At 55.8% G+C, this 22,919-nt stretch overlaps 1 protein-coding gene and 27 non-coding genes across 28 annotated transcripts in view; 1 reads left to right on the top strand and 27 right to left on the bottom strand.

Moving 5' to 3' along the window:
• Positions 1 to 22,919, top strand: part of LOC146304091 (uncharacterized) — a 35,801-nt gene that overhangs the window by 5,106 nt on the left and 7,776 nt on the right. Inside the window, exons 6-11 of the mRNA XM_084714263.1 lie at positions 1,050 to 1,124; positions 1,222 to 1,284; positions 1,406 to 1,468; positions 2,752 to 2,793; positions 2,901 to 2,975; positions 3,079 to 3,141. Coding sequence (XP_084570389.1) covers positions 1,050 to 1,124; positions 1,222 to 1,284; positions 1,406 to 1,468; positions 2,752 to 2,793; positions 2,901 to 2,975; positions 3,079 to 3,141 — 381 coding nt within the window. The remainder of the gene's footprint in view (positions 1 to 1,049; positions 1,125 to 1,221; positions 1,285 to 1,405; positions 1,469 to 2,751; positions 2,794 to 2,900; positions 2,976 to 3,078; positions 3,142 to 22,919) is intronic.
• LOC146304119 (U6 spliceosomal RNA) lies at positions 3,981 to 4,087 on the bottom strand. Its single transcript, XR_014769608.1, has one exon. It is a non-coding gene; the product is annotated as a U6 spliceosomal RNA (small nuclear RNA).
• On the bottom strand, positions 4,692 to 4,798 carry LOC146304118 (U6 spliceosomal RNA). The gene has a single exon (XR_014769614.1). It is a non-coding gene; the product is annotated as a U6 spliceosomal RNA (small nuclear RNA).
• Positions 5,423 to 5,529, bottom strand: LOC146304117 (U6 spliceosomal RNA). Its single transcript, XR_014769606.1, has one exon. It is a non-coding gene; the product is annotated as a U6 spliceosomal RNA (small nuclear RNA).
• On the bottom strand, positions 6,135 to 6,241 carry LOC146304116 (U6 spliceosomal RNA). Its single transcript, XR_014769605.1, has one exon. It is a non-coding gene; the product is annotated as a U6 spliceosomal RNA (small nuclear RNA).
• Positions 6,846 to 6,952, bottom strand: LOC146304115 (U6 spliceosomal RNA). Its single transcript, XR_014769604.1, has one exon. It is a non-coding gene; the product is annotated as a U6 spliceosomal RNA (small nuclear RNA).
• LOC146304114 (U6 spliceosomal RNA) lies at positions 7,557 to 7,663 on the bottom strand. The gene has a single exon (XR_014769603.1). It is a non-coding gene; the product is annotated as a U6 spliceosomal RNA (small nuclear RNA).
• Positions 8,268 to 8,374, bottom strand: LOC146304113 (U6 spliceosomal RNA). The gene has a single exon (XR_014769602.1). It is a non-coding gene; the product is annotated as a U6 spliceosomal RNA (small nuclear RNA).
• Positions 8,979 to 9,085, bottom strand: LOC146304112 (U6 spliceosomal RNA). The gene has a single exon (XR_014769601.1). It is a non-coding gene; the product is annotated as a U6 spliceosomal RNA (small nuclear RNA).
• LOC146304111 (U6 spliceosomal RNA) lies at positions 9,690 to 9,796 on the bottom strand. Its single transcript, XR_014769600.1, has one exon. It is a non-coding gene; the product is annotated as a U6 spliceosomal RNA (small nuclear RNA).
• On the bottom strand, positions 10,421 to 10,527 carry LOC146304110 (U6 spliceosomal RNA). Its single transcript, XR_014769599.1, has one exon. It is a non-coding gene; the product is annotated as a U6 spliceosomal RNA (small nuclear RNA).
• Positions 11,132 to 11,238, bottom strand: LOC146304109 (U6 spliceosomal RNA). Its single transcript, XR_014769597.1, has one exon. It is a non-coding gene; the product is annotated as a U6 spliceosomal RNA (small nuclear RNA).
• LOC146304108 (U6 spliceosomal RNA) lies at positions 11,843 to 11,949 on the bottom strand. Its single transcript, XR_014769610.1, has one exon. It is a non-coding gene; the product is annotated as a U6 spliceosomal RNA (small nuclear RNA).
• On the bottom strand, positions 12,574 to 12,680 carry LOC146304107 (U6 spliceosomal RNA). The gene has a single exon (XR_014769613.1). It is a non-coding gene; the product is annotated as a U6 spliceosomal RNA (small nuclear RNA).
• On the bottom strand, positions 13,285 to 13,391 carry LOC146304106 (U6 spliceosomal RNA). Its single transcript, XR_014769596.1, has one exon. It is a non-coding gene; the product is annotated as a U6 spliceosomal RNA (small nuclear RNA).
• On the bottom strand, positions 14,016 to 14,122 carry LOC146304105 (U6 spliceosomal RNA). The gene has a single exon (XR_014769595.1). It is a non-coding gene; the product is annotated as a U6 spliceosomal RNA (small nuclear RNA).
• On the bottom strand, positions 14,747 to 14,853 carry LOC146304104 (U6 spliceosomal RNA). The gene has a single exon (XR_014769594.1). It is a non-coding gene; the product is annotated as a U6 spliceosomal RNA (small nuclear RNA).
• On the bottom strand, positions 15,458 to 15,564 carry LOC146304103 (U6 spliceosomal RNA). Its single transcript, XR_014769598.1, has one exon. It is a non-coding gene; the product is annotated as a U6 spliceosomal RNA (small nuclear RNA).
• Positions 16,189 to 16,295, bottom strand: LOC146304102 (U6 spliceosomal RNA). Its single transcript, XR_014769593.1, has one exon. It is a non-coding gene; the product is annotated as a U6 spliceosomal RNA (small nuclear RNA).
• LOC146304101 (U6 spliceosomal RNA) lies at positions 16,900 to 17,006 on the bottom strand. Its single transcript, XR_014769611.1, has one exon. It is a non-coding gene; the product is annotated as a U6 spliceosomal RNA (small nuclear RNA).
• LOC146304100 (U6 spliceosomal RNA) lies at positions 17,611 to 17,717 on the bottom strand. The gene has a single exon (XR_014769592.1). It is a non-coding gene; the product is annotated as a U6 spliceosomal RNA (small nuclear RNA).
• LOC146304099 (U6 spliceosomal RNA) lies at positions 18,342 to 18,448 on the bottom strand. The gene has a single exon (XR_014769591.1). It is a non-coding gene; the product is annotated as a U6 spliceosomal RNA (small nuclear RNA).
• Positions 19,073 to 19,179, bottom strand: LOC146304098 (U6 spliceosomal RNA). The gene has a single exon (XR_014769590.1). It is a non-coding gene; the product is annotated as a U6 spliceosomal RNA (small nuclear RNA).
• LOC146304097 (U6 spliceosomal RNA) lies at positions 19,784 to 19,890 on the bottom strand. Its single transcript, XR_014769587.1, has one exon. It is a non-coding gene; the product is annotated as a U6 spliceosomal RNA (small nuclear RNA).
• On the bottom strand, positions 20,515 to 20,621 carry LOC146304096 (U6 spliceosomal RNA). Its single transcript, XR_014769589.1, has one exon. It is a non-coding gene; the product is annotated as a U6 spliceosomal RNA (small nuclear RNA).
• Positions 21,226 to 21,332, bottom strand: LOC146304095 (U6 spliceosomal RNA). Its single transcript, XR_014769609.1, has one exon. It is a non-coding gene; the product is annotated as a U6 spliceosomal RNA (small nuclear RNA).
• On the bottom strand, positions 21,957 to 22,063 carry LOC146304094 (U6 spliceosomal RNA). The gene has a single exon (XR_014769612.1). It is a non-coding gene; the product is annotated as a U6 spliceosomal RNA (small nuclear RNA).
• LOC146304093 (U6 spliceosomal RNA) lies at positions 22,668 to 22,774 on the bottom strand. Its single transcript, XR_014769588.1, has one exon. It is a non-coding gene; the product is annotated as a U6 spliceosomal RNA (small nuclear RNA).

Raw genomic sequence — 22,919 nt, 5'->3', positions numbered from 1 at the left:
AAAAATCAATAAACAGATATTTCTCCCTGTTTTCTGACGTGATGCGGAGAAAATGATTGTGTCGTTTCAGTTCTGCAGAGTCGACTGAACTCGCTGCAGGAAAAACTCAACAGTTCTGCAGAGAGAGAGACGCTCCGTCTCATCCGAGGTAAACAGAGAGCCGAGACGTCCGTGAACCCTGAAGGCAGCATGTGTGTGAATCACAGCGTCATCGGCATAAAGACGTTTTCTGCCCGAACGTCTTCAGTCACATTATTTATATTCACGGTTTCTCTGCAAAGACACTGAGTTTGATCTACAAAATCATTTGTTTGTTCATTCACACGTCCATCAGTTCACTTATTGATCATCTCAGTGTCTGTTTAGTTTCATATTTAAATTCCATCTGGGGCACCTGGGTATCTCAGGTGGTAGAACCCAGGATCCATGTAGGGAGGCTGTGACCCGGCATTTACACCAGGCGTGGCTGCGCCGCAGAACGGCTGCGCCGCCGCACACGGAGGAATAGAACCCATTCTAGTCACTGCTGTAATTTACACCAGAAGCGGCTCGGCGCTCCGCTCCATGGAAAATACGCTGCGAGTCTATTTTCGACAGATGAGGCATCAGTTGGCACAGAGCAGGTCGAACGGGCAGGAAGTCAGGCACGGAAAACGGGAGAATCCAGGTGATTTTCAAGATAAAAGCCCCCGTGCAGACTGGCGATCATAAAGACAGACAGAAAATAAACAATTTAACTTCGTAGCCTGAAAGAGGACTTCATCAACAAAATCAGAGCGAGTAAAAATAATCAGGCAAAACGCTGCGCTGCTGAAACGCTGCTGAAACGCTGCTGGTGGAAACTGAAGTCACGTGCATGACGGAGCCGTTCTGTGGCGCAGATCCTGGGTTTGACTCCTGCCTGTCTGTCGTTCCTCCACTGTCTCTCCTCATTTCCTGTCATATCTTCACCTGTCCTGTGCATTTAAGGTATAAAAGGCCAAAAAAATATGTAAAAATATATATTTAAATTTCATCTTTATGTTATTTGATGTACTAACTGCTTTCAGATCAGGTATCAGAGATCAGCAGCAGACTGAACTCCAGCCAACATCACCTGGACGAGCTGAAGAGACACGCCGCAGGTGAGTCACATGACACGTCAGTAACATGATGTGATGATGTCGGTGAAGTCGTTTTAAACTGTCGGAGTCACGGCATCTTTTTAAAACATATTTTCAGATCAAACGGGTCGACTGGAGTCTGTTGAGAGACAAGTGGACGAGCTGAAGACAGAAGACACAGGTGAGACACACCTGTACTCATCAACACATGATGGATTTATCATGACTCAATGTGAGCTCAGTTTTAAAGTTTATTTGTGGTGAATTAGTTTCGATCATTTGTCTCGTATTGAACGTTTCAGTCCTGATGGACAGACTGAGTGTTGGTGAACGTCGACTCGATGAGCTGCAGACACGAACCGCAGGTGAACAAAATCAGACATTAAAAAACACAGAAAACTTCAGTTATTAAAGTTCATACAGACCACAAAAAAAAAAAAATCACTGACCAGCTCGAACTACAGACACTCAGAGGAAGTGAGAGAGAGAAAAAATCTGTTTATGTCTGATCTAAATTGTCGTCTCTGCTGTGTTTTGACTGAAGAACAGGTGAGAAAAGTTCTACCTGCATCATTTTTCATAATCTGTGAAAACATGAAAGAAAAAATAAAGTTTGGTTGAATTTTATTTTACAGTGAAATTAAACAAAAAAAAACTAGAAATAATGTGTTTTTTATTAGATTCATGTTCTGAATACGACTAAAACTTTTTTTTTTCTCCAGGTGAAGTATTTTGATTACTGGAGATGTTGGTACAAATATCCAAAAGTATCAAATCCCCATTCACGAGAATTGGAACAAATAATATCCTCCCAAAAACTTTTTTATACCAGTTAAAATTTTATTCTTTATGGATTTATATATATGAAATATTTGTAATTTATGAAATGTTTTGGTTTTTAAACCGTCTCTGTATCAGAAAACAGCCTCTTGTCTCAGACAAGAATTCACAACTTCAATTTAAAAATGTGTTAAAATCCTTAAAAATCTCAAACTAACAAAAACTACTGAGAACAGAGGTGTAAAAAGGTGCTGTTATAATCATTTTTGTTTTAAAATATATATTTTTTATGAAAATGTTGGCCCTTTAAAGTTTAAATTTGTGTCCCAGATGATTTAATCAGGCATATAAATGGTCAGCTGTCCCCTAAGGACCTCGACTCACTTCCTGGTTTAAAAAAGGCAGGAATACTGTTCAAACTCTGGAAAACTTTTTATTTTACTTTTTATTTTTTCACTCAATAATATTTCTATCAGATGTGTCTCAACCAAAACATGTCGACTCTGTCGTCCTTCTAAATCAAAGATCAATAAGAATTATGGTTTAAAAATGTGTATTTTGATGAACATTAAGAGACTCTGAGACACTTTAAAAAATAAAATGTCTGCTCACTATGACGACACTCTGAAATGAAAACATGGAACATTTTGTCGACTCTGTAAGACGTCAGACACAAAACCTCCTCAAAATACAGTTTTGTCCAAATTCTGATTGAAATCGTGCGTCATATTTTCAGTTAAAGGGAAACACGACGGATGAACCACTTGATAAATGTGACTTTCCTCTCAGAGCGTCTGTGGAACGTCGACAGAATGTGAATCAGGTTGTTTCAGCTCAGTGACGTGTGTTTTTCCTCTGTGCTTCTCAGTTCAGGCTGATACAGTGACGCAGCTGCTGACTGATGGGACAGGTGACTGAAGTACACAGAAATACTCAGAGGACTCAGCAAATACTCACAGAAGTATTCTCAGAGAAACTTACCGTTTTACTGCCGTTTCTGTTCTGCCGATGTTTCAGATCAAACGTCCAAACTGATGAAGCTGCAGAGGAAACTGAACCTCACGGAGAGTGTGCTGGAAACAGTGAATACAGGTGCATCATCCAGCTGTTCATCACAGATGTTAAAACATGAAATAACAAGAATCTGAACTCTGCAGAGAAGCTGCCGACTCACTTCTGACTGTTTTCTGTTCAGCTCTGGAGGTCAGACTGAGATCCACTGAGACACAGCTGGAACATCTGAAGACACAAAACACAGGTAACACAGAAACAAGTTAAAACCAACTGTACATTTATATTAATTTATTATTCTTACATGTTAACTATGAACTTCATACAAACTCAAGGAGAGTTTTCACCACAGTCACAGTTTTTAGGGGTCACAGAAGCAATACATTCAGTGATGATTGAATCTGGAACTGAGAAGGATCCAACATAACTCCCCGAGGCGCTGGTTTAAAAAGTAAATGTTTTATACTACATGTGTCAGTTGTTTTTACTGCTTTTGGAAAGTTCAGTTGTTCTAAATATGCACCTACAAAACTGAATGATGCTGGAAGAGCAAGCAGACAAACTTCTATGGGACACAGCACATCCTTAAGCACTGCAAGCGAGGGGGACGTTGTTGACACAAGCGCCTGTGCAATTGCTGTATTTGCCCGCCGCTTCTTTCGGCATGTTCACTAAATTCACCAAAAAGTGTGAGGCCAAAGAGGCCCCGACACTGAAAAGGGGGCGGAGACCAGTACTCCTTTGAGGCCGGAGGCATGCCAGCACAACTGAGAGCCTGTCCGGCAGCAGTGGGCCAGAGCATAACATGCCTCCTCGGACTGGACTGAGGCATGGCTTGGAGTTAGACCCGGCCAGCAGCGGCCCTGGCTAAATTCCCGATCAGGTCGTGTCAGACTGATTGCTGTCGTCGCCCGCAAGAGTGCAAGCCACAGCACAGCGCTGCCAGGGAATCTCTGGCGCCCAGCTTGCTTTTGTTTCACATCCCCGGCGCTGCCTGTTGCGGACAAGGCGTTGCCCACGGCACTGACCGTGTAATGTGGCTAGGAGCGCCACGGCCTCACGGGTACCCCTCAGTTGCTGGAGATCAAAATGTGGAAACGCTTCATGATGCTGCGTGTCATCCTTTTGCAGGGGCCATGCTAATCTTCTCTGTATCGATTCCAATTTATCGTATGTGCTGCCTGGGCAAGCACACAAGGCCCTGCTGGCCGCCCACCTCTTAACCCCCCTGCCGGAGAAGCGACCCCCTGCCTGCGGTGCAAGCTTTGGGCTGCTAATGCCCCGGGGACTGCATCCTTAAGCACTGCAAGCGAGGGGGACGTTGTTGACACAAGCGCCTGTGCAATTGCTGTATTTGCCCGCCGCTTCTTTCGGCATGTTCACTAAATTCACCAAAAAGTGTGAGGCCAAAGAGGCCCCGACACTGAAAAGGGGGCGGAGACCAGTACTCCTTTGAGGCCGGAGGCATGCCAGCACAACTGAGAGCCTGTCCGGCAGCAGTGGGCCAGAGCATAACATGCCTCCTCGGACTGGACTGAGGCATGGCTTGGAGTTAGACCCGGCCAGCAGCGGCCCTGGCTAAATTCCCGATCAGGTCGTGTCAGACTGATTGCTGTCGTCGCCCGCAAGAGTGCAAGCCACAGCACAGCGCTGCCAGGGAATCTCTGGCGCCCAGCTTGCTTTTGTTTCACATCCCCGGCGCTGCCTGTTGAGGACAAGGCGTTGCCCACGGCACTGACCGTGTAATGTGGCTAGGAGCGCCACGGCCTCACGGGTACCCCTCAGTTGCTGGAGATCAAAATGTGGAAACGCTTCACGATTCTGCGTGTCATCCTTTTGCAGGGGCCATGCTAATCTTCTCTGTATCGATTCCAATTTATCGTATGTGCTGCCTGGGCAAGCACACAAGGCCCTGCTGGCCGCCCACCTCTTAACCCCCCTGCCGGAGAAGCGACCCCCTGCCTGCGGTGCAAGCTTTGGGCTGCTAATGCCCCGGGGACTGCATCCTTAAGCACTGCAAGCGAGGGGGACGTTGTTGACACAAGCGCCTGTGCAATTGCTGTATTTGCCCGCCGCTTCTTTCGGCATGTTCACTAAATTCACCAAAAAGTGTGAGGCCAAAGAGGCCCCGACACTGAAAAGGGGGCGGAGACCAGTACTCCTTTGAGGCCGGAGGCATGCCAGCACAACTGAGAGCCTGTCCGGCAGCAGTGGGCCAGAGCATAACATGCCTCCTCGGACTGGACTGAGGCATGGCTTGGAGTTAGACCCGGCCAGCAGCGGCCCTGGCTAAATTCCCGATCAGGTCGTGTCAGACTGATTGCTGTCGTCGCCCGCAAGAGTGCAAGCCACAGCACAGCCATTCCCTTCCACGCACAGCGCTGCCAGGGAATCTCTGGCGCCCAGCTTGCTTTTGTTTCACATCCCCGGCGCTGCCTGTTGCGGACAAGGCGTTGCCCACGGCACTGACCGTGTAATGTGGCTAGGAGCGCCACGGCCTCACGGGTACCCCTCAGTTGCTGGAGATCAAAATGTGGAAACGCTTCACGATGCTGCGTGTCATCCTTTTGCAGGGGCCATGCTAATCTTCTCTGTATCGATTCCAATTTATCGTATGTGCTGCCTGGGCAAGCACACAAGGCCCTGCTGGCCGCCCACCTCTTAACCCCCCTGCCGGAGAAGCGACCCCCTGCCTGCGGTGCAAGCTTTGGGCTGCTAATGCCCCGGGGACTGCATCCTTAAGCACTGCAAGCGAGGGGGACGTTGTTGACACAAGCGCCTGTGCAATTGCTGTATTTGCCCGCCGCTTCTTTCGGCATGTTCACTAAATTCACCAAAAAGTGTGAGGCCAAAGAGGCCCCGACACTGAAAAGGGGGCGGAGACCAGTACTCCTTTGAGGCCGGAGGCATGCCAGCACAACTGAGAGCCTGTCCGGCAGCAGTGGGCCAGAGCATAACATGCCTCCTCGGACTGGACTGAGGCATGGCTTGGAGTTAGACCCGGCCAGCAGCGGCCCTGGCTAAATTCCCGATCAGGTCGTGTCAGACTGATTGCTGTCGTCGCCCGCAAGAGTGCAAGCCACAGCACAGCGCTGCCAGGGAATCTCTGGCGCCCAGCTTGCTTTTGTTTCACATCCCCCGGCGCTGCCTGTTGCGGACAAGGCGTTGCCCACGGCACTGACCGTGTAATGTGGCTAGGAGCGCCACGGCCTCACGGGTACCCCTCAGTTGCTGGAGATCAAAATGTGGAAACGCTTCACGATGCTGCGTGTCATCCTTTTGCAGGGGCCATGCTAATCTTCTCTGTATCGATTCCAATTTATCGTATGTGCTGCCTGGGCAAGCACACAAGGCCCTGCTGGCCGCCCACCTCTTAACCCCCCTGCCGGAGAAGCGACCCCCTGCCTGCGGTGCAAGCTTTGGGCTGCTAATGCCCCGGGGACTGCATCCTTAAGCACTGCAAGCGAGGGGGACGTTGTTGACACAAGCGCCTGTGCAATTGCTGTATTTGCCCGCCGCTTCTTTCGGCATGTTCACTAAATTCACCAAAAAGTGTGAGGCCAAAGAGGCCCCGACACTGAAAAGGGGGCGGAGACCAGTACTCCTTTGAGGCCGGAGGCATGCCAGCACAACTGAGAGCCTGTCCGGCAGCAGTGGGCCAGAGCATAACATGCCTCCTCGGACTGGACTGAGGCATGGCTTGGAGTTAGACCCGGCCAGCAGCGGCCCTGGCTAAATTCCCGATCAGGTCGTGTCAGACTGATTGCTGTCGTCGCCCGCAAGAGTGCAAGCCACAGCACAGCGCTGCCAGGGAATCTCTGGCGCCCAGCTTGCTTTTGTTTCACATCCCCGGCGCTGCCTGTTGCGGACAAGGCGTTGCCCACGGCACTGACCGTGTAATGTGGCTAGGAGCGCCACGGCCTCACGGGTACCCCTCAGTTGCTGGAGATCAAAATGTGGAAACGCTTCACGATGCTGCGTGTCATCCTTTTGCAGGGGCCATGCTAATCTTCTCTGTATCGATTCCAATTTATCGTATGTGCTGCCTGGGCAAGCACACAAGGCCCTGCTGGCCGCCCACCTCTTAACCCCCCTGCCGGAGAAGCGACCCCCTGCCTGCGGTGCAAGCTTTGGGCTGCTAATGCCCCGGGGACTGCATCCTTAAGCACTGCAAGCGAGGGGGACGTTGTTGACACAAGCGCCTGTGCAATTGCTGTATTTGCCCGCCGCTTCTTTCGGCATGTTCACTAAATTCACCAAAAAGTGTGAGGCCAAAGAGGCCCCGACACTGAAAAGGGGGCGGAGACCAGTACTCCTTTGAGGCCGGAGGCATGCCAGCACAACTGAGAGCCTGTCCGGCAGCAGTGGGCCAGAGCATAACATGCCTCCTCGGACTGGACTGAGGCATGGCTTGGAGTTAGACCCGGCCAGCAGCGGCCCTGGCTAAATTCCCGATCAGGTCGTGTCAGACTGATTGCTGTCGTCGCCCGCAAGAGTGCAAGCCACAGCACAGCGCTGCCAGGGAATCTCTGGCGCCCAGCTTGCTTTTGTTTCACATCCCCGGCGCTGCCTGTTGCGGACAAGGCGTTGCCCACGGCACTGACCGTGTAATGTGGCTAGGAGCGCCACGGCCTCACGGGTACCCCTCAGTTGCTGGAGATCAAAATGTGGAAACGCTTCACGATGCTGCGTGTCATCCTTTTGCAGGGGCCATGCTAATCTTCTCTGTATCGATTCCAATTTATCGTATGTGCTGCCTGGGCAAGCACACAAGGCCCTGCTGGCCGCCCACCTCTTAACCCCCCTGCCGGAGAAGCGACCCCCTGCCTGCGGTGCAAGCTTTGGGCTGCTAATGCCCCGGGGACTGCATCCTTAAGCACTGCAAGCGAGGGGGACGTTGTTGACACAAGCGCCTGTGCAATTGCTGTATTTGCCCGCCGCTTCTTTCGGCATGTTCACTAAATTCACCAAAAAGTGTGAGGCCAAAGAGGCCCCGACACTGAAAAGGGGGCGGAGACCAGTACTCCTTTGAGGCCGGAGGCATGCCAGCACAACTGAGAGCCTGTCCGGCAGCAGTGGGCCAGAGCATAACATGCCTCCTCGGACTGGACTGAGGCATGGCTTGGAGTTAGACCCGGCCAGCAGCGGCCCTGGCTAAATTCCCGATCAGGTCGTGTCAGACTGATTGCTGTCGTCGCCCGCAAGAGTGCAAGCCACAGCACAGCGCTGCCAGGGAATCTCTGGCGCCCAGCTTGCTTTTGTTTCACATCCCCGGCGCTGCCTGTTGCGGACAAGGCGTTGCCCACGGCACTGACCGTGTAATGTGGCTAGGAGCGCCACGGCCTCACGGGTACCCCTCAGTTGCTGGAGATCAAAATGTGGAAACGCTTCACGATGCTGCGTGTCATCCTTTTGCAGGGGCCATGCTAATCTTCTCTGTATCGATTCCAATTTATCGTATGTGCTGCCTGGGCAAGCACACAAGGCCCTGCTGGCCGCCCACCTCTTAACCCCCCTGCCGGAGAAGCGACCCCCTGCCTGCGGTGCAAGCTTTGGGCTGCTAATGCCCCGGGGACTGCATCCTTAAGCACTGCAAGCGAGGGGGACGTTGTTGACACAAGCGCCTGTGCAATTGCTGTATTTGCCCGCCGCTTCTTTCGGCATGTTCACTAAATTCACCAAAAAGTGTGAGGCCAAAGAGGCCCCGACACTGAAAAGGGGGCGGAGACCAGTACTCCTTTGAGGCCGGAGGCATGCCAGCACAACTGAGAGCCTGTCCGGCAGCAGTGGGCCAGAGCATAACATGCCTCCTCGGACTGGACTGAGGCATGGCTTGGAGTTAGACCCGGCCAGCAGCGGCCCTGGCTAAATTCCCGATCAGGTCGTGTCAGACTGATTGCTGTCGTCGCCCGCAAGAGTGCAAGCCACAGCACAGCGCTGCCAGGGAATCTCTGGCGCCCAGCTTGCTTTTGTTTCACATCCCCGGCGCTGCCTGTTGCGGACAAGGCGTTGCCCACGGCACTGACCGTGTAATGTGGCTAGGAGCGCCACGGCCTCACGGGTACCCCTCAGTTGCTGGAGATCAAAATGTGGAAACGCTTCACGATGCTGCGTGTCATCCTTTTGCAGGGGCCATGCTAATCTTCTCTGTATCGATTCCAATTTATCGTATGTGCTGCCTGGGCAAGCACACAAGGCCCTGCTGGCCGCCCACCTCTTAACCCCCCTGCCGGAGAAGCGACCCCCTGCCTGCGGTGCAAGCTTTGGGCTGCTAATGCCCCGGGGACTGCATCCTTAAGCACTGCAAGCGAGGGGGACGTTGTTGACACAAGCGCCTGTGCAATTGCTGTATTTGCCCGCCGCTTCTTTCGGCATGTTCACTAAATTCACCAAAAAGTGTGAGGCCAAAGAGGCCCCGACACTGAAAAGGGGGCGGAGACCAGTACTCCTTTGAGGCCGGAGGCATGCCAGCACAACTGAGAGCCTGTCCGGCAGCAGTGGGCCAGAGCATAACATGCCTCCTCGGACTGGACTGAGGCATGGCTTGGAGTTAGACCCGGCCAACAGCGGCCCTGGCTAAATTCCCGATCAGGTCGTGTCAGACTGATTGCTGTCGTCGCCCGCAAGAGTGCAAGCCACAGCACAGCGCTGCCAGGGAATCTCTGGCGCCCAGCTTGCTTTTGTTTCACATCCCCGGCGCTGCCTGTTGCGGACAAGGCGTTGCCCACGGCACTGACCGTGTAATGTGGCTAGGAGCGCCACGGCCTCACGGGTACCCCTCAGTTGCTGGAGATCAAAATGTGGAAACGCTTCACGATGCTGCGTGTCATCCTTTTGCAGGGGCCATGCTAATCTTCTCTGTATCGATTCCAATTTATCGTATGTGCTGCCTGGGCAAGCACACAAGGCCCTGCTGGCCGCCCACCTCTTAACCCCCCTGCCGGAGAAGCGACCCCCTGCCTGCGGTGCAAGCTTTGGGCTGCTAATGCCCCGGGGACTGCATCCTTAAGCACTGCAAGCGAGGGGGACGTTGTTGACACAAGCGCCTGTGCAATTGCTGTATTTGCCCGCCGCTTCTTTCGGCATGTTCACTAAATTCACCAAAAAGTGTGAGGCCAAAGAGGCCCCGACACTGAAAAGGGGGCGGAGACCAGTACTCCTTTGAGGCCGGAGGCATGCCAGCACAACTGAGAGCCTGTCCGGCAGCAGTGGGCCAGAGCATAACATGCCTCCTCGGACTGGACTGAGGCATGGCTTGGAGTTAGACCCGGCCAACAGCGGCCCTGGCTAAATTCCCGATCAGGTCGTGTCAGACTGATTGCTGTCGTCGCCCGCAAGACTGCAAGCCACAGCACAGCCATTCCCTTCCACGCACAGCGCTGCCAGGGAATCTCTGGCGCCCAGCTTGCTTTTGTTTCACATCCCCGGCGCTGCCTGTTGCGGACAAGGCGTTGCCCACGGCACTGACCGTGTAATGTGGCTAGGAGCGCCACGGCCTCACGGGTACCCCTCAGTTGCTGGAGATCAAAATGTGGAAACGCTTCACGATGCTGCGTGTCATCCTTTTGCAGGGGCCATGCTAATCTTCTCTGTATCGATTCCAATTTATCGTATGTGCTGCCTGGGCAAGCACACAAGGCCCTGCTGGCCGCCCACCTCTTAACCCCCCTGCCGGAGAAGCGACCCCCTGCCTGCGGTGCAAGCTTTGGGCTGCTAATGCCCCGGGGACTGCATCCTTAAGCACTGCAAGCGAGGGGGACGTTGTTGACACAAGCGCCTGTGCAATTGCTGTATTTGCCCGCCGCTTCTTTCGGCATGTTCACTAAATTCACCAAAAAGTGTGAGGCCAAAGAGGCCCCGACACTGAAAAGGGGGCGGAGACCAGTACTCCTTTGAGGCCGGAGGCATGCCAGCACAACTGAGAGCCTGTCCGGCAGCAGTGGGCCAGAGCATAACATGCCTCCTCGGACTGGACTGAGGCATGGCTTGGAGTTAGACCCGGCCAGCAGCGGCCCTGGCTAAATTCCCGATCAGGTCGTGTCAGACTGATTGCTGTCGTCGCCCGCAAGAGTGCAAGCCACAGCACAGCGCTGCCAGGGAATCTCTGGCGCCCAGCTTGCTTTTGTTTCACATCCCCGGCGCTGCCTGTTGCGGACAAGGCGTTGCCCACGGCACTGACCGTGTAATGTGGCTAGGAGCGCCACGGCCTCACGGGTACCCCTCAGTTGCTGGAGATCAAAATGTGGAAACGCTTCACGATGCTGCGTGTCATCCTTTTGCAGGGGCCATGCTAATCTTCTCTGTATCGATTCCAATTTATCGTATGTGCTGCCTGGGCAAGCACACAAGGCCCTGCTGGCCGCCCACCTCTTAACCCCCCTGCCGGAGAAGCGACCCCCTGCCTGCGGTGCAAGCTTTGGGCTGCTAATGCCCCGGGGACTGCATCCTTAAGCACTGCAAGCGAGGGGGACGTTGTTGACACAAGCGCCTGTGCAATTGCTGTATTTGCCCGCCGCTTCTTTCGGCATGTTCACTAAATTCACCAAAAAGTGTGAGGCCAAAGAGGCCCCGACACTGAAAAGGGGGCGGAGACCAGTACTCCTTTGAGGCCGGAGGCATGCCAGCACAACTGAGAGCCTGTCCGGCAGCAGTGGGCCAGAGCATAACATGCCTCCTCGGACTGGACTGAGGCATGGCTTGGAGTTAGACCCGGCCAGCAGCGGCCCTGGCTAAATTCCCGATCAGGTCGTGTCAGACTGATTGCTGTCGTCGCCCGCAAGAGTGCAAGCCACAGCACAGCGCTGCCAGGGAATCTCTGGCGCCCAGCTTGCTTTTGTTTCACATCCCCGGCGCTGCCTGTTGAGGACAAGGCGTTGCCCACGGCACTGACCGTGTAATGTGGCTAGGAGCGCCACGGCCTCACGGGTACCCCTCAGTTGCTGGAGATCAAAATGTGGAAACGCTTCACGATTCTGCGTGTCATCCTTTTGCAGGGGCCATGCTAATCTTCTCTGTATCGATTCCAATTTATCGTATGTGCTGCCTGGGCAAGCACACAAGGCCCTGCTGGCCGCCCACCTCTTAACCCCCCTGCCGGAGAAGCGACCCCCTGCCTGCGGTGCAAGCTTTGGGCTGCTAATGCCCCGGGGACTGCATCCTTAAGCACTGCAAGCGAGGGGGACGTTGTTGACACAAGCGCCTGTGCAATTGCTGTATTTGCCCGCCGCTTCTTTCGGCATGTTCACTAAATTCACCAAAAAGTGTGAGGCCAAAGAGGCCCCGACACTGAAAAGGGGGCGGAGACCAGTACTCCTTTGAGGCCGGAGGCATGCCAGCACAACTGAGAGCCTGTCCGGCAGCAGTGGGCCAGAGCATAACATGCCTCCTCGGACTGGACTGAGGCATGGCTTGGAGTTAGACCCGGCCAGCAGCGGCCCTGGCTAAATTCCCGATCAGGTCGTGTCAGACTGATTGCTGTCGTCGCCCGCAAGAGTGCAAGCCACAGCACAGCCATTCCCTTCCACGCACAGCGCTGCCAGGGAATCTCTGGCGCCCAGCTTGCTTTTGTTTCACATCCCCGGCGCTGCCTGTTGCGGACAAGGCGTTGCCCACGGCACTGACCGTGTAATGTGGCTAGGAGCGCCACGGCCTCACGGGTACCCCTCAGTTGCTGGAGATCAAAATGTGGAAACGCTTCACGATGCTGCGTGTCATCCTTTTGCAGGGGCTATGCTAATCTTCTCTGTATCGATTCCAATTTATCGTATGTGCTGCCTGGGCAAGCACACAAGGCCCTGCTGGCCGCCCACCTCTTAACCCCCCTGCCGGAGAAGCGACCCCCTGCCTGCGGTGCAAGCTTTGGGCTGCTAATGCCCCGGGGACTGCATCCTTAAGCACTGCAAGCGAGGGGGACGTTGTTGACACAAGCGCCTGTGCAATTGCTGTATTTGCCCGCCGCTTCTTTCGGCATGTTCACTAAATTCACCAAAAAGTGTGAGGCCAAAGAGGCCCCGACACTGAAAAGGGGGCGGAGACCAGTACTCCTTTGAGGCCGGAGGCATGCCAGCACAACTGAGAGCCTGTCCGGCAGCAGTGGGCCAGAGCATAACATGCCTCCTCGGACTGGACTGAGGCATGGCTTGGAGTTAGACCCGGCCAGCAGCGGCCCTGGCTAAATTCCCGATCAGGTCGTGTCAGACTGATTGCTGTCGTCGCCCGCAAGAGTGCAAGCCACAGCACAGCGCTGCCAGGGAATCTCTGGCGCCCAGCTTGCTTTTGTTTCACATCCCCGGCGCTGCCTGTTGCGGACAAGGCGTTGCCCACGGCACTGACCGTGTAATGTGGCTAGGAGCGCCACGGCCTCACGGGTACCCCTCAGTTGCTGGAGATCAAAATGTGGAAACGCTTCACGATGCTGCGTGTCATCCTTTTGCAGGGGCCATGCTAATCTTCTCTGTATCGATTCCAATTTATCGTATGTGCTGCCTGGGCAAGCACACAAGGCCCTGCTGGCCGCCCACCTCTTAACCCCCCTGCCGGAGAAGCGACCCCCTGCCTGCGGTGCAAGCTTTGGGCTGCTAATGCCCCGGGGACTGCATCCTTAAGCACTGCAAGCGAGGGGGACGTTGTTGACACAAGCGCCTGTGCAATTGCTGTATTTGCCCGCCGCTTCTTTCGGCATGTTCACTAAATTCACCAAAAAGTGTGAGGCCAAAGAGGCCCCGACACTGAAAAGGGGGCGGAGACCAGTACTCCTTTGAGGCCGGAGGCATGCCAGCACAACTGAGAGCCTGTCCGGCAGCAGTGGGCCAGAGCATAACATGCCTCCTCGGACTGGACTGAGGCATGGCTTGGAGTTAGACCCGGCCAACAGCGGCCCTGGCTAAATTCCCGATCAGGTCGTGTCAGACTGATTGCTGTCGTCGCCCGCAAGAGTGCAAGCCACAGCACAGCCATTCCCTTCCACGCACAGCGCTGCCAGGGAATCTCTGGCGCCCAGCTTGCTTTTGTTTCACATCCCCGGCGCTGCCTGTTGCGGACAAGGCGTTGCCCACGGCACTGACCGTGTAATGTGGCTAGGAGCGCCACGGCCTCACGGGTACCCCTCAGTTGCTGGAGATCAAAATGTGGAAACGCTTCACGATGCTGCGTGTCATCCTTTTGCAGGGGCCATGCTAATCTTCTCTGTATCGATTCCAATTTATCGTATGTGCTGCCTGGGCAAGCACACAAGGCCCTGCTGGCCGCCCACCTCTTAACCCCCCTGCCGGAGAAGCGACCCCCTGCCTGCGGTGCAAGCTTTGGGCTGCTAATGCCCCGGGGACTGCATCCTTAAGCACTGCAAGCGAGGGGGACGTTGTTGACACAAGCGCCTGTGCAATTGCTGTATTTGCCCGCCGCTTCTTTCGGCATGTTCACTAAATTCACCAAAAAGTGTGAGGCCAAAGAGGCCCCGACACTGAAAAGGGGGCGGAGACCAGTACTCCTTTGAGGCCGGAGGCATGCCAGCACAACTGAGAGCCTGTCCGGCAGCAGTGGGCCAGAGCATAACATGCCTCCTCGGACTGGACTGAGGCATGGCTTGGAGTTAGACCCGGCCAACAGCGGCCCTGGCTAAATTCCCGATCAGGTCGTGTCAGACTGATTGCTGTCGTCGCCCGCAAGACTGCAAGCCACAGCACAGCCATTCCCTTCCACGCACAGCGCTGCCAGGGAATCTCTGGCGCCCAGCTTGCTTTTGTTTCACATCCCCGGCGCTGCCTGTTGAGGACAAGGCGTTGCCCACGGCACTGACCGTGTAATGTGGCTAGGAGCGCCACGGCCTCACGGGTACCCCTCAGTTGCTGGAGATCAAAATGTGGAAACGCTTCACGATGCTGCGTGTCATCCTTTTGCAGGGGCCATGCTAATCTTCTCTGTATCGATTCCAATTTATCGTATGTGCTGCCTGGGCAAGCACACAAGGCCCTGCTGGCCGCCCACCTCTTAACCCCCCTGCCGGAGAAGCGACCCCCTGCCTGCGGTGCAAGCTTTGGGCTGCTAATGCCCCGGGGACTGCATCCTTAAGCACTGCAAGCGAGGGGGACGTTGTTGACACAAGCGCCTGTGCAATTGCTGTATTTGCCCGCCGCTTCTTTCGGCATGTTCACTAAATTCACCAAAAAGTGTGAGGCCAAAGAGGCCCCGACACTGAAAAGGGGGCGGAGACCAGTACTCCTTTGAGGCCGGAGGCATGCCAGCACAACTGAGAGCCTGTCCGGCAGCAGTGGGCCAGAGCATAACATGCCTCCTCGGACTGGACTGAGGCATGGCTTGGAGTTAGACCCGGCCAGCAGCGGCCCTGGCTAAATTCCCGATCAGGTCGTGTCAGACTGATTGCTGTCGTCGCCCGCAAGAGTGCAAGCCACAGCACAGCGCTGCCAGGGAATCTCTGGCGCCCAGCTTGCTTTTGTTTCACATCCCCGGCGCTGCCTGTTGCGGACAAGGCGTTGCCCACGGCACTGACCGTGTAATGTGGCTAGGAGCGCCACGGCCTCACGGGTACCCCTCAGTTGCTGGAGATCAAAATGTGGAAACGCTTCACGATTCTGCGTGTCATCCTTTTGCAGGGGCCATGCTAATCTTCTCTGTATCGATTCCAATTTATCGTATGTGCTGCCTGGGCAAGCACACAAGGCCCTGCTGGCCGCCCACCTCTTAACCCCCCTGCCGGAGAAGCGACCCCCTGCCTGCGGTGCAAGCTTTGGGCTGCTAATGCCCCGGGGACTGCATCCTTAAGCACTGCAAGCGAGGGGGACGTTGTTGACACAAGCGCCTGTGCAATTGCTGTATTTGCCCGCCGCTTCTTTCGGCATGTTCACTAAATTCACCAAAAAGTGTGAGGCCAAAGAGGCCCCGACACTGAAAAGGGGGCGGAGACCAGTACTCCTTTGAGGCCGGAGGCATGCCAGCACAACTGAGAGCCTGTCCGGCAGCAGTGGGCCAGAGCATAACATGCCTCCTCGGACTGGACTGAGGCATGGCTTGGAGTTAGACCCGGCCAACAGCGGCCCTGGCTAAATTCCCGATCAGGTCGTGTCAGACTGATTGCTGTCGTCGCCCGCAAGACTGCAAGCCACAGCACAGCCATTCCCTTCCACGCACAGCGCTGCCAGGGAATCTCTGGCGCCCAGCTTGCTTTTGTTTCACATCCCCGGCGCTGCCTGTTGCGGACAAGGCGTTGCCCACGGCACTGACCGTGTAATGTGGCTAGGAGCGCCACGGCCTCACGGGTACCCCTCAGTTGCTGGAGATCAAAATGTGGAAACGCTTCACGATGCTGCGTGTCATCCTTTTGCAGGGGCCATGCTAATCTTCTCTGTATCGATTCCAATTTATCGTATGTGCTGCCTGGGCAAGCACACAAGGCCCTGCTGGCCGCCCACCTCTTAACCCCCCTGCCGGAGAAGCGACCCCCTGCCTGCGGTGCAAGCTTTGGGCTGCTAATGCCCCGGGGACTGCATCCTTAAGCACTGCAAGCGAGGGGGACGTTGTTGACACAAGCGCCTGTGCAATTGCTGTATTTGCCCGCCGCTTCTTTCGGCATGTTCACTAAATTCACCAAAAAGTGTGAGGCCAAAGAGGCCCCGACACTGAAAAGGGGGCGGAGACCAGTACTCCTTTGAGGCCGGAGGCATGCCAGCACAACTGAGAGCCTGTCCGGCAGCAGTGGGCCAGAGCATAACATGCCTCCTCGGACTGGACTGAGGCATGGCTTGGAGTTAGACCCGGCCAGCAGCGGCCCTGGCTAAATTCCCGATCAGGTCGTGTCAGACTGATTGCTGTCGTCGCCCGCAAGAGTGCAAGCCACAGCACAGCGCTGCCAGGGAATCTCTGGCGCCCAGCTTGCTTTTGTTTCACATCCCCGGCGCTGCCTGTTGCGGACAAGGCGTTGCCCACGGCACTGACCGTGTAATGTGGCTAGGAGCGCCACGGCCTCACGGGTACCCCTCAGTTGCTGGAGATCAAAATGTGGAAACGCTTCACGATGCTGCGTGTCATCCTTTTGCAGGGGCCATGCTAATCTTCTCTGTATCGCTTCCAATTTATCGTATGTGCTGCCTGGGCAAGCACACAAGGCCCTGCTGGCCGCCCACCTCTTAACCCCCCTGCCGGAGAAGCGACCCCCTGCCTGCGGTGCAAGCTTTGGGCTGCTAATGCCCCGGGGACTGCATCCTTAAGCACTGCAAGCGAGGGGGACGTTGTTGACACAAGCGCCTGTGCAATTGCTGTATTTGCCCGCCGCTTCTTTCGGCATGTTCACTAAATTCACCAAAAAGTGTGAGGCCAAAGAGGCCCCGACACTGAAAAGGGGGCGGAGACCAGTACTCCTTTGAGGCCGGAGGCATGCCAGCACAACTGAGAGCCTGTCCGGCAGCAGTGGGCCAGAGCATAACATGCCTCCTCGGACTGGACTGAGGCATGGCTTGGAGTTAGACCCGGCCAGCAGCGGCCCTGGCTAAATTCCCGATCAGGTCGTGTCAGACTGATTGCTGTCGTCGCCCGCAAGAGTGCAAGCCACAGCACAGCGCTGCCAGGGAATCTCTGGCGCCCAGCTTGCTTTTGTTTCACATCCCCGGCGCTGCCTGTTGCGGACAAGGCGTTGCCCACGGCACTGACCGTGTAATGTGGCTAGGAGCGCCACGGCCTCACGGGTACCCCTCAGTTGCTGGAGATCAAAATGTGGAAACGCTTCACGATGCTGCGTGTCATCCTTTTGCAGGGGCCATGCTAATCTTCTCTGTATCGATTCCAATTTATCGTATGTGCTGCCTGGGCAAGCACACAAGGCCCTGCTGGCCGCCCACCTCTTAACCCCCCTGCCGGAGAAGCGACCCCCTGCCTGCGGTGCAAGCTTTGGGCTGCTAATGCCCCGGGGACTGCATCCTTAAGCACTGCAAGCGAGGGGGACGTTGTTGACACAAGCGCCTGTGCAATTGCTGTATTTGCCCGCCGCTTCTTTCGGCATGTTCACTAAATTCACCAAAAAGTGTGAGGCCAAAGAGGCCCCGACACTGAAAAGGGGGCGGAGACCAGTACTCCTTTGAGGCCGGAGGCATGCCAGCACAACTGAGAGCCTGTCCGGCAGCAGTGGGCCAGAGCATAACATGCCTCCTCGGACTGGACTGAGGCATGGCTTGGAGTTAGACCCGGCCAACAGCGGCCCTGGCTAAATTCCCGATCAGGTCGTGTCAGACTGATTGCTGTCGTCGCCCGCAAGAGTGCAAGCCACAGCACAGCCATTCCCTTCCACGCACAGCGCTGCCAGGGAATCTCTGGCGCCCAGCTTGCTTTTGTTTCACATCCCCGGCGCTGCCTGTTGCGGACAAGGCGTTGCCCACGGCACTGACCGTGTAATGTGGCTAGGAGCGCCACGGCCTCACGGGTACCCCTCAGTTGCTGGAGATCAAAATGTGGAAACGCTTCACGATGCTGCGTGTCATCCTTTTGCAGGGGCCATGCTAATCTTCTCTGTATCGATTCCAATTTATCGTATGTGCTGCCTGGGCAAGCACACAAGGCCCTGCTGGCCGCCCACCTCTTAACCCCCCTGCCGGAGAAGCGACCCCCTGCCTGCGGTGCAAGCTTTGGGCTGCTAATGCCCCGGGGACTGCATCCTTAAGCACTGCAAGCGAGGGGGACGTTGTTGACACAAGCGCCTGTGCAATTGCTGTATTTGCCCGCCGCTTCTTTCGGCATGTTCACTAAATTCACCAAAAAGTGTGAGGCCAAAGAGGCCCCGACACTGAAAAGGGGGCGGAGACCAGTACTCCTTTGAGGCCGGAGGCATGCCAGCACAACTGAGAGCCTGTCCGGCAGCAGTGGGCCAGAGCATAACATGCCTCCTCGGACTGGACTGAGGCATGGCTTGGAGTTAGACCCGGCCAACAGCGGCCCTGGCTAAATTCCCGATCAGGTCGTGTCAGACTGATTGCTGTCGTCGCCCGCAAGACTGCAAGCCACAGCACAGCCATTCCCTTCCACGCACAGCGCTGCCAGGGAATCTCTGGCGCCCAGCTTGCTTTTGTTTCACATCCCCGGCGCTGCCTGTTGAGGACAAGGCGTTGCCCACGGCACTGACCGTGTAATGTGGCTAGGAGCGCCACGGCCTCACGGGTACCCCTCAGTTGCTGGAGATCAAAATGTGGAAACGCTTCACGATGCTGCGTGTCATCCTTTTGCAGGGGCCATGCTAATCTTCTCTGTATCGATTCCAATTTATCGTATGTGCTGCCTGGGCAAGCACACAAGGCCCTGCTGGCCGCCCACCTCTTAACCCCCCTGCCGGAGAAGCGACCCCCTGCCTGCGGTGCAAGCTTTGGGCTGCTAATGCCCCGGGGACTGCATCCTTAAGCACTGCAAGCGAGGGGGACGTTGTTGACACAAGCGCCTGTGCAATTGCTGTATTTGCCCGCCGCTTCTTTCGGCATGTTCACTAAATTCACCAAAAAGTGTGAGGCCAAAGAGGCCCCGACACTGAAAAGGGGGCGGAGACCAGTACTCCTTTGAGGCCGGAGGCATGCCAGCACAACTGAGAGCCTGTCCGGCAGCAGTGGGCCAGAGCATAACATGCCTCCTCGGACTGGACTGAGGCATGGCTTGGAGTTAGACCCGGCCAGCAGCGGCCCTGGCTAAATTCCCGATCAGGTCGTGTCAGACTGATTGCTGTCGTCGCCCGCAAGAGTGCAAGCCACAGCACAGCGCTGCCAGGGAATCTCTGGCGCCCAGCTTGCTTTTGTTTCACATCCCCGGCGCTGCCTGTTGCGGACAAGGCGTTGCCCACGGCACTGACCGTGTAATGTGGCTAGGAGCGCCACGGCCTCACGGGTACCCCTCAGTTGCTGGAGATCAAAATGTGGAAACGCTTCACGATTCTGCGTGTCATCCTTTTGCAGGGGCCATGCTAATCTTCTCTGTATCGATTCCAATTTATCGTATGTGCTGCCTGGGCAAGCACACAAGGCCCTGCTGGCCGCCCACCTCTTAACCCCCCTGCCGGAGAAGCGACCCCCTGCCTGCGGTGCAAGCTTTGGGCTGCTAATGCCCCGGGGACTGCATCCTTAAGCACTGCAAGCGAGGGGGACGTTGTTGACACAAGCGCCTGTGCAATTGCTGTATTTGCCCGCCGCTTCTTTCGGCATGTTCACTAAATTCACCAAAAAGTGTGAGGCCAAAGAGGCCCCGACACTGAAAAGGGGGCGGAGACCAGTACTCCTTTGAGGCCGGAGGCATGCCAGCACAACTGAGAGCCTGTCCGGCAGCAGTGGGCCAGAGCATAACATGCCTCCTCGGACTGGACTGAGGCATGGCTTGGAGTTAGACCCGGCCAACAGCGGCCCTGGCTAAATTCCCGATCAGGTCGTGTCAGACTGATTGCTGTCGTCGCCCGCAAGACTGCAAGCCACAGCACAGCCATTCCCTTCCACGCACAGCGCTGCCAGGGAATCTCTGGCGCCCAGCTTGCTTTTGTTTCACATCCCCGGCGCTGCCTGTTGCGGACAAGGCGTTGCCCACGGCACTGACCGTGTAATGTGGCTAGGAGCGCCACGGCCTCACGGGTACCCCTCAGTTGCTGGAGATCAAAATGTGGAAACGCTTCACGATGCTGCGTGTCATCCTTTTGCAGGGGCCATGCTAATCTTCTCTGTATCGATTCCAATTTATCGTATGTGCTGCCTGGGCAAGCACACAAGGCCCTGCTGGCCGCCCACCTCTTAACCCCCCTGCCGGAGAAGCGACCCCCTGCCTGCGGTGCAAGCTTTGGGCTGCTAATGCCCCGGGGACTGCATCCTTAAGCACTGCAAGCGAGGGGGACGTTGTTGACACAAGCGCCTGTGCAATTGCTGTATTTGCCCGCCGCTTCTTTCGGCATGTTCACTAAATTCACCAAAAAGTGTGAGGCCAAAGAGGCCCCGACACTGAAAAGGGGGCGGAGACCAGTACTCCTTTGAGGCCGGAGGCATGCCAGCACAACTGAGAGCCTGTCCGGCAGCAGTGGGCCAGAGCATAACATGCCTCCTCGGACTGGACTGAGGCATGGCTTGGAGTTAGACCCGGCCAGCAGCGGCCCTGGCTAAATTCCCGATCAGGTCGTGTCAGACTGATTGCTGTCGTCGCCCGCAAGAGTGCAAGCCACAGCACAGCGCTGCCAGGGAATCTCTGGCGCCCAGCTTGCTTTTGTTTCACATCCCCGGCGCTGCCTGTTGCGGACAAGGCGTTGCCCACGGCACTGACCGTGTAATGTGGCTAGGAGCGCCACGGCCTCACGGGTACCCCTCAGTTGCTGGAGATCAAAATGTGGAAACGCTTCACGATGCTGCGTGTCATCCTTTTGCAGGGGCCATGCTAATCTTCTCTGTATCGCTTCCAATTTATCGTATGTGCTGCCTGGGCAAGCACACAAGGCCCTGCTGGCCGCCCACCTCTTAACCCCCCTGCCGGAGAAGCGACCCCCTGCCTGCGGTGCAAGCTTTGGGCTGCTAATGCCCCGGGGACTGCATCCTTAAGCACTGCAAGCGAGGGGGACGTTGTTGACACAAGCGCCTGTGCAATTGCTGTATTTGCCCGCCGCTTCTTTCGGCATGTTCACTAAATTCACCAAAAAGTGTGAGGCCAAAGAGGCCCCGACACTGAAAAGGGGGCGGAGACCAGTACTCCTTTGAGGCCGGAGGCATGCCAGCACAACTGAGAGCCTGTCCGGCAGCAGTGGGCCAGAGCATAACATGCCTCCTCGGACTGGACTGAGGCATGGCTTGGAGTTAGACCCGGCCAGCAGCGGCCCTGGCTAAATTCCCGATCAGGTCGTGTCAGACTGATTGCTGTCGTCGCCCGCAAGAGTGCAAGCCACAGCACAGCCATTCCCTTCCACGCACAGCGCTGCCAGGGAATCTCTGGCGCCCAGCTTGCTTTTGTTTCACATCCCCGGCGCTGCCTGTTGCGGACAAGGCGTTGCCCACGGCACTGACCGTGTAATGTGGCTAGGAGCGCCACGGCCTCACGGGTACCCCTCAGTTGCTGGAGATCAAAATGTGGAAACGCTTCACGATGCTGCGTGTCATCCTTTTGCAGGGGCTATGCTAATCTTCTCTGTATCGATTCCAATTTATCGTATGTGCTGCCTGGGCAAGCACACAAGGCCCTGCTGGCCGCCCACCTCTTAACCCCCCTGCCGGAGAAGCGACCCCCTGCCTGCGGTGCAAGCTTTGGGCTGCTAATGCCCCGGGGACTGCATCCTTAAGCACTGCAAGCGAGGGGGACGTTGTTGACACAAGCGCCTGTGCAATTGCTGTATTTGCCCGCCGCTTCTTTCGGCATGTTCACTAAATTCACCAAAAAGTGTGAGGCCAAAGAGGCCCCGACACTGAAAAGGGGGCGGAGACCAGTACTCCTTTGAGGCCGGAGGCATGCCAGCACAACTGAGAGCCTGTCCGGCAGCAGTGGGCCAGAGCATAACATGCCTCCTCGGACTGGACTGAGGCATGGCTTGGAGTTAGACCCGGCCAACAGCGGCCCTGGCTAAATTCCCGATCAGGTCGTGTCAGACTGATTGCTGTCGTCGCCCGCAAGAGTGCAAGCCACAGCACAGCGCTGCCAGGGAATCTCTGGCGCCCAGCTTGCTTTTGTTTCACATCCCCGGCGCTGCCTGTTGCGGACAAGGCGTTGCCCACGGCACTGACCGTGTAATGTGGCTAGGAGCGCCACGGCCTCACGGGTACCCCTCAGTTGCTGGAGATCAAAATGTGGAAACGCTTCACGATGCTGCGTGTCATCCTTTTGCAGGGGCCATGCTAATCTTCTCTGTATCGATTCCAATTTATCGTATGTGCTGCCTGGGCAAGCACACAAGGCCCTGCTGGCCGCCCACCTCTTAACCCCCCTGCCGGAGAAGCGACCCCCTGCCTGCGGTGCAAGCTTTGGGCTGCTAATGCCCCGGGGACTGCATCCTTAAGCACTGCAAGCGAGGGGGACGTTGTTGACACAAGCGCC

Source organism: Lutjanus erythropterus, unplaced genomic scaffold, assembly GCF_056507025.1.
Source record: "Lutjanus erythropterus isolate fLutEry1 unplaced genomic scaffold, fLutEry1.hap2 Scaffold_171, whole genome shotgun sequence".
Taxonomy (NCBI): domain Eukaryota; kingdom Metazoa; phylum Chordata; class Actinopteri; order Lutjaniformes; family Lutjanidae; genus Lutjanus; species Lutjanus erythropterus.
Note: the sequence above shows the minus strand (reverse complement) of the source record. Positions and strands in the feature narration are given on the sequence as shown.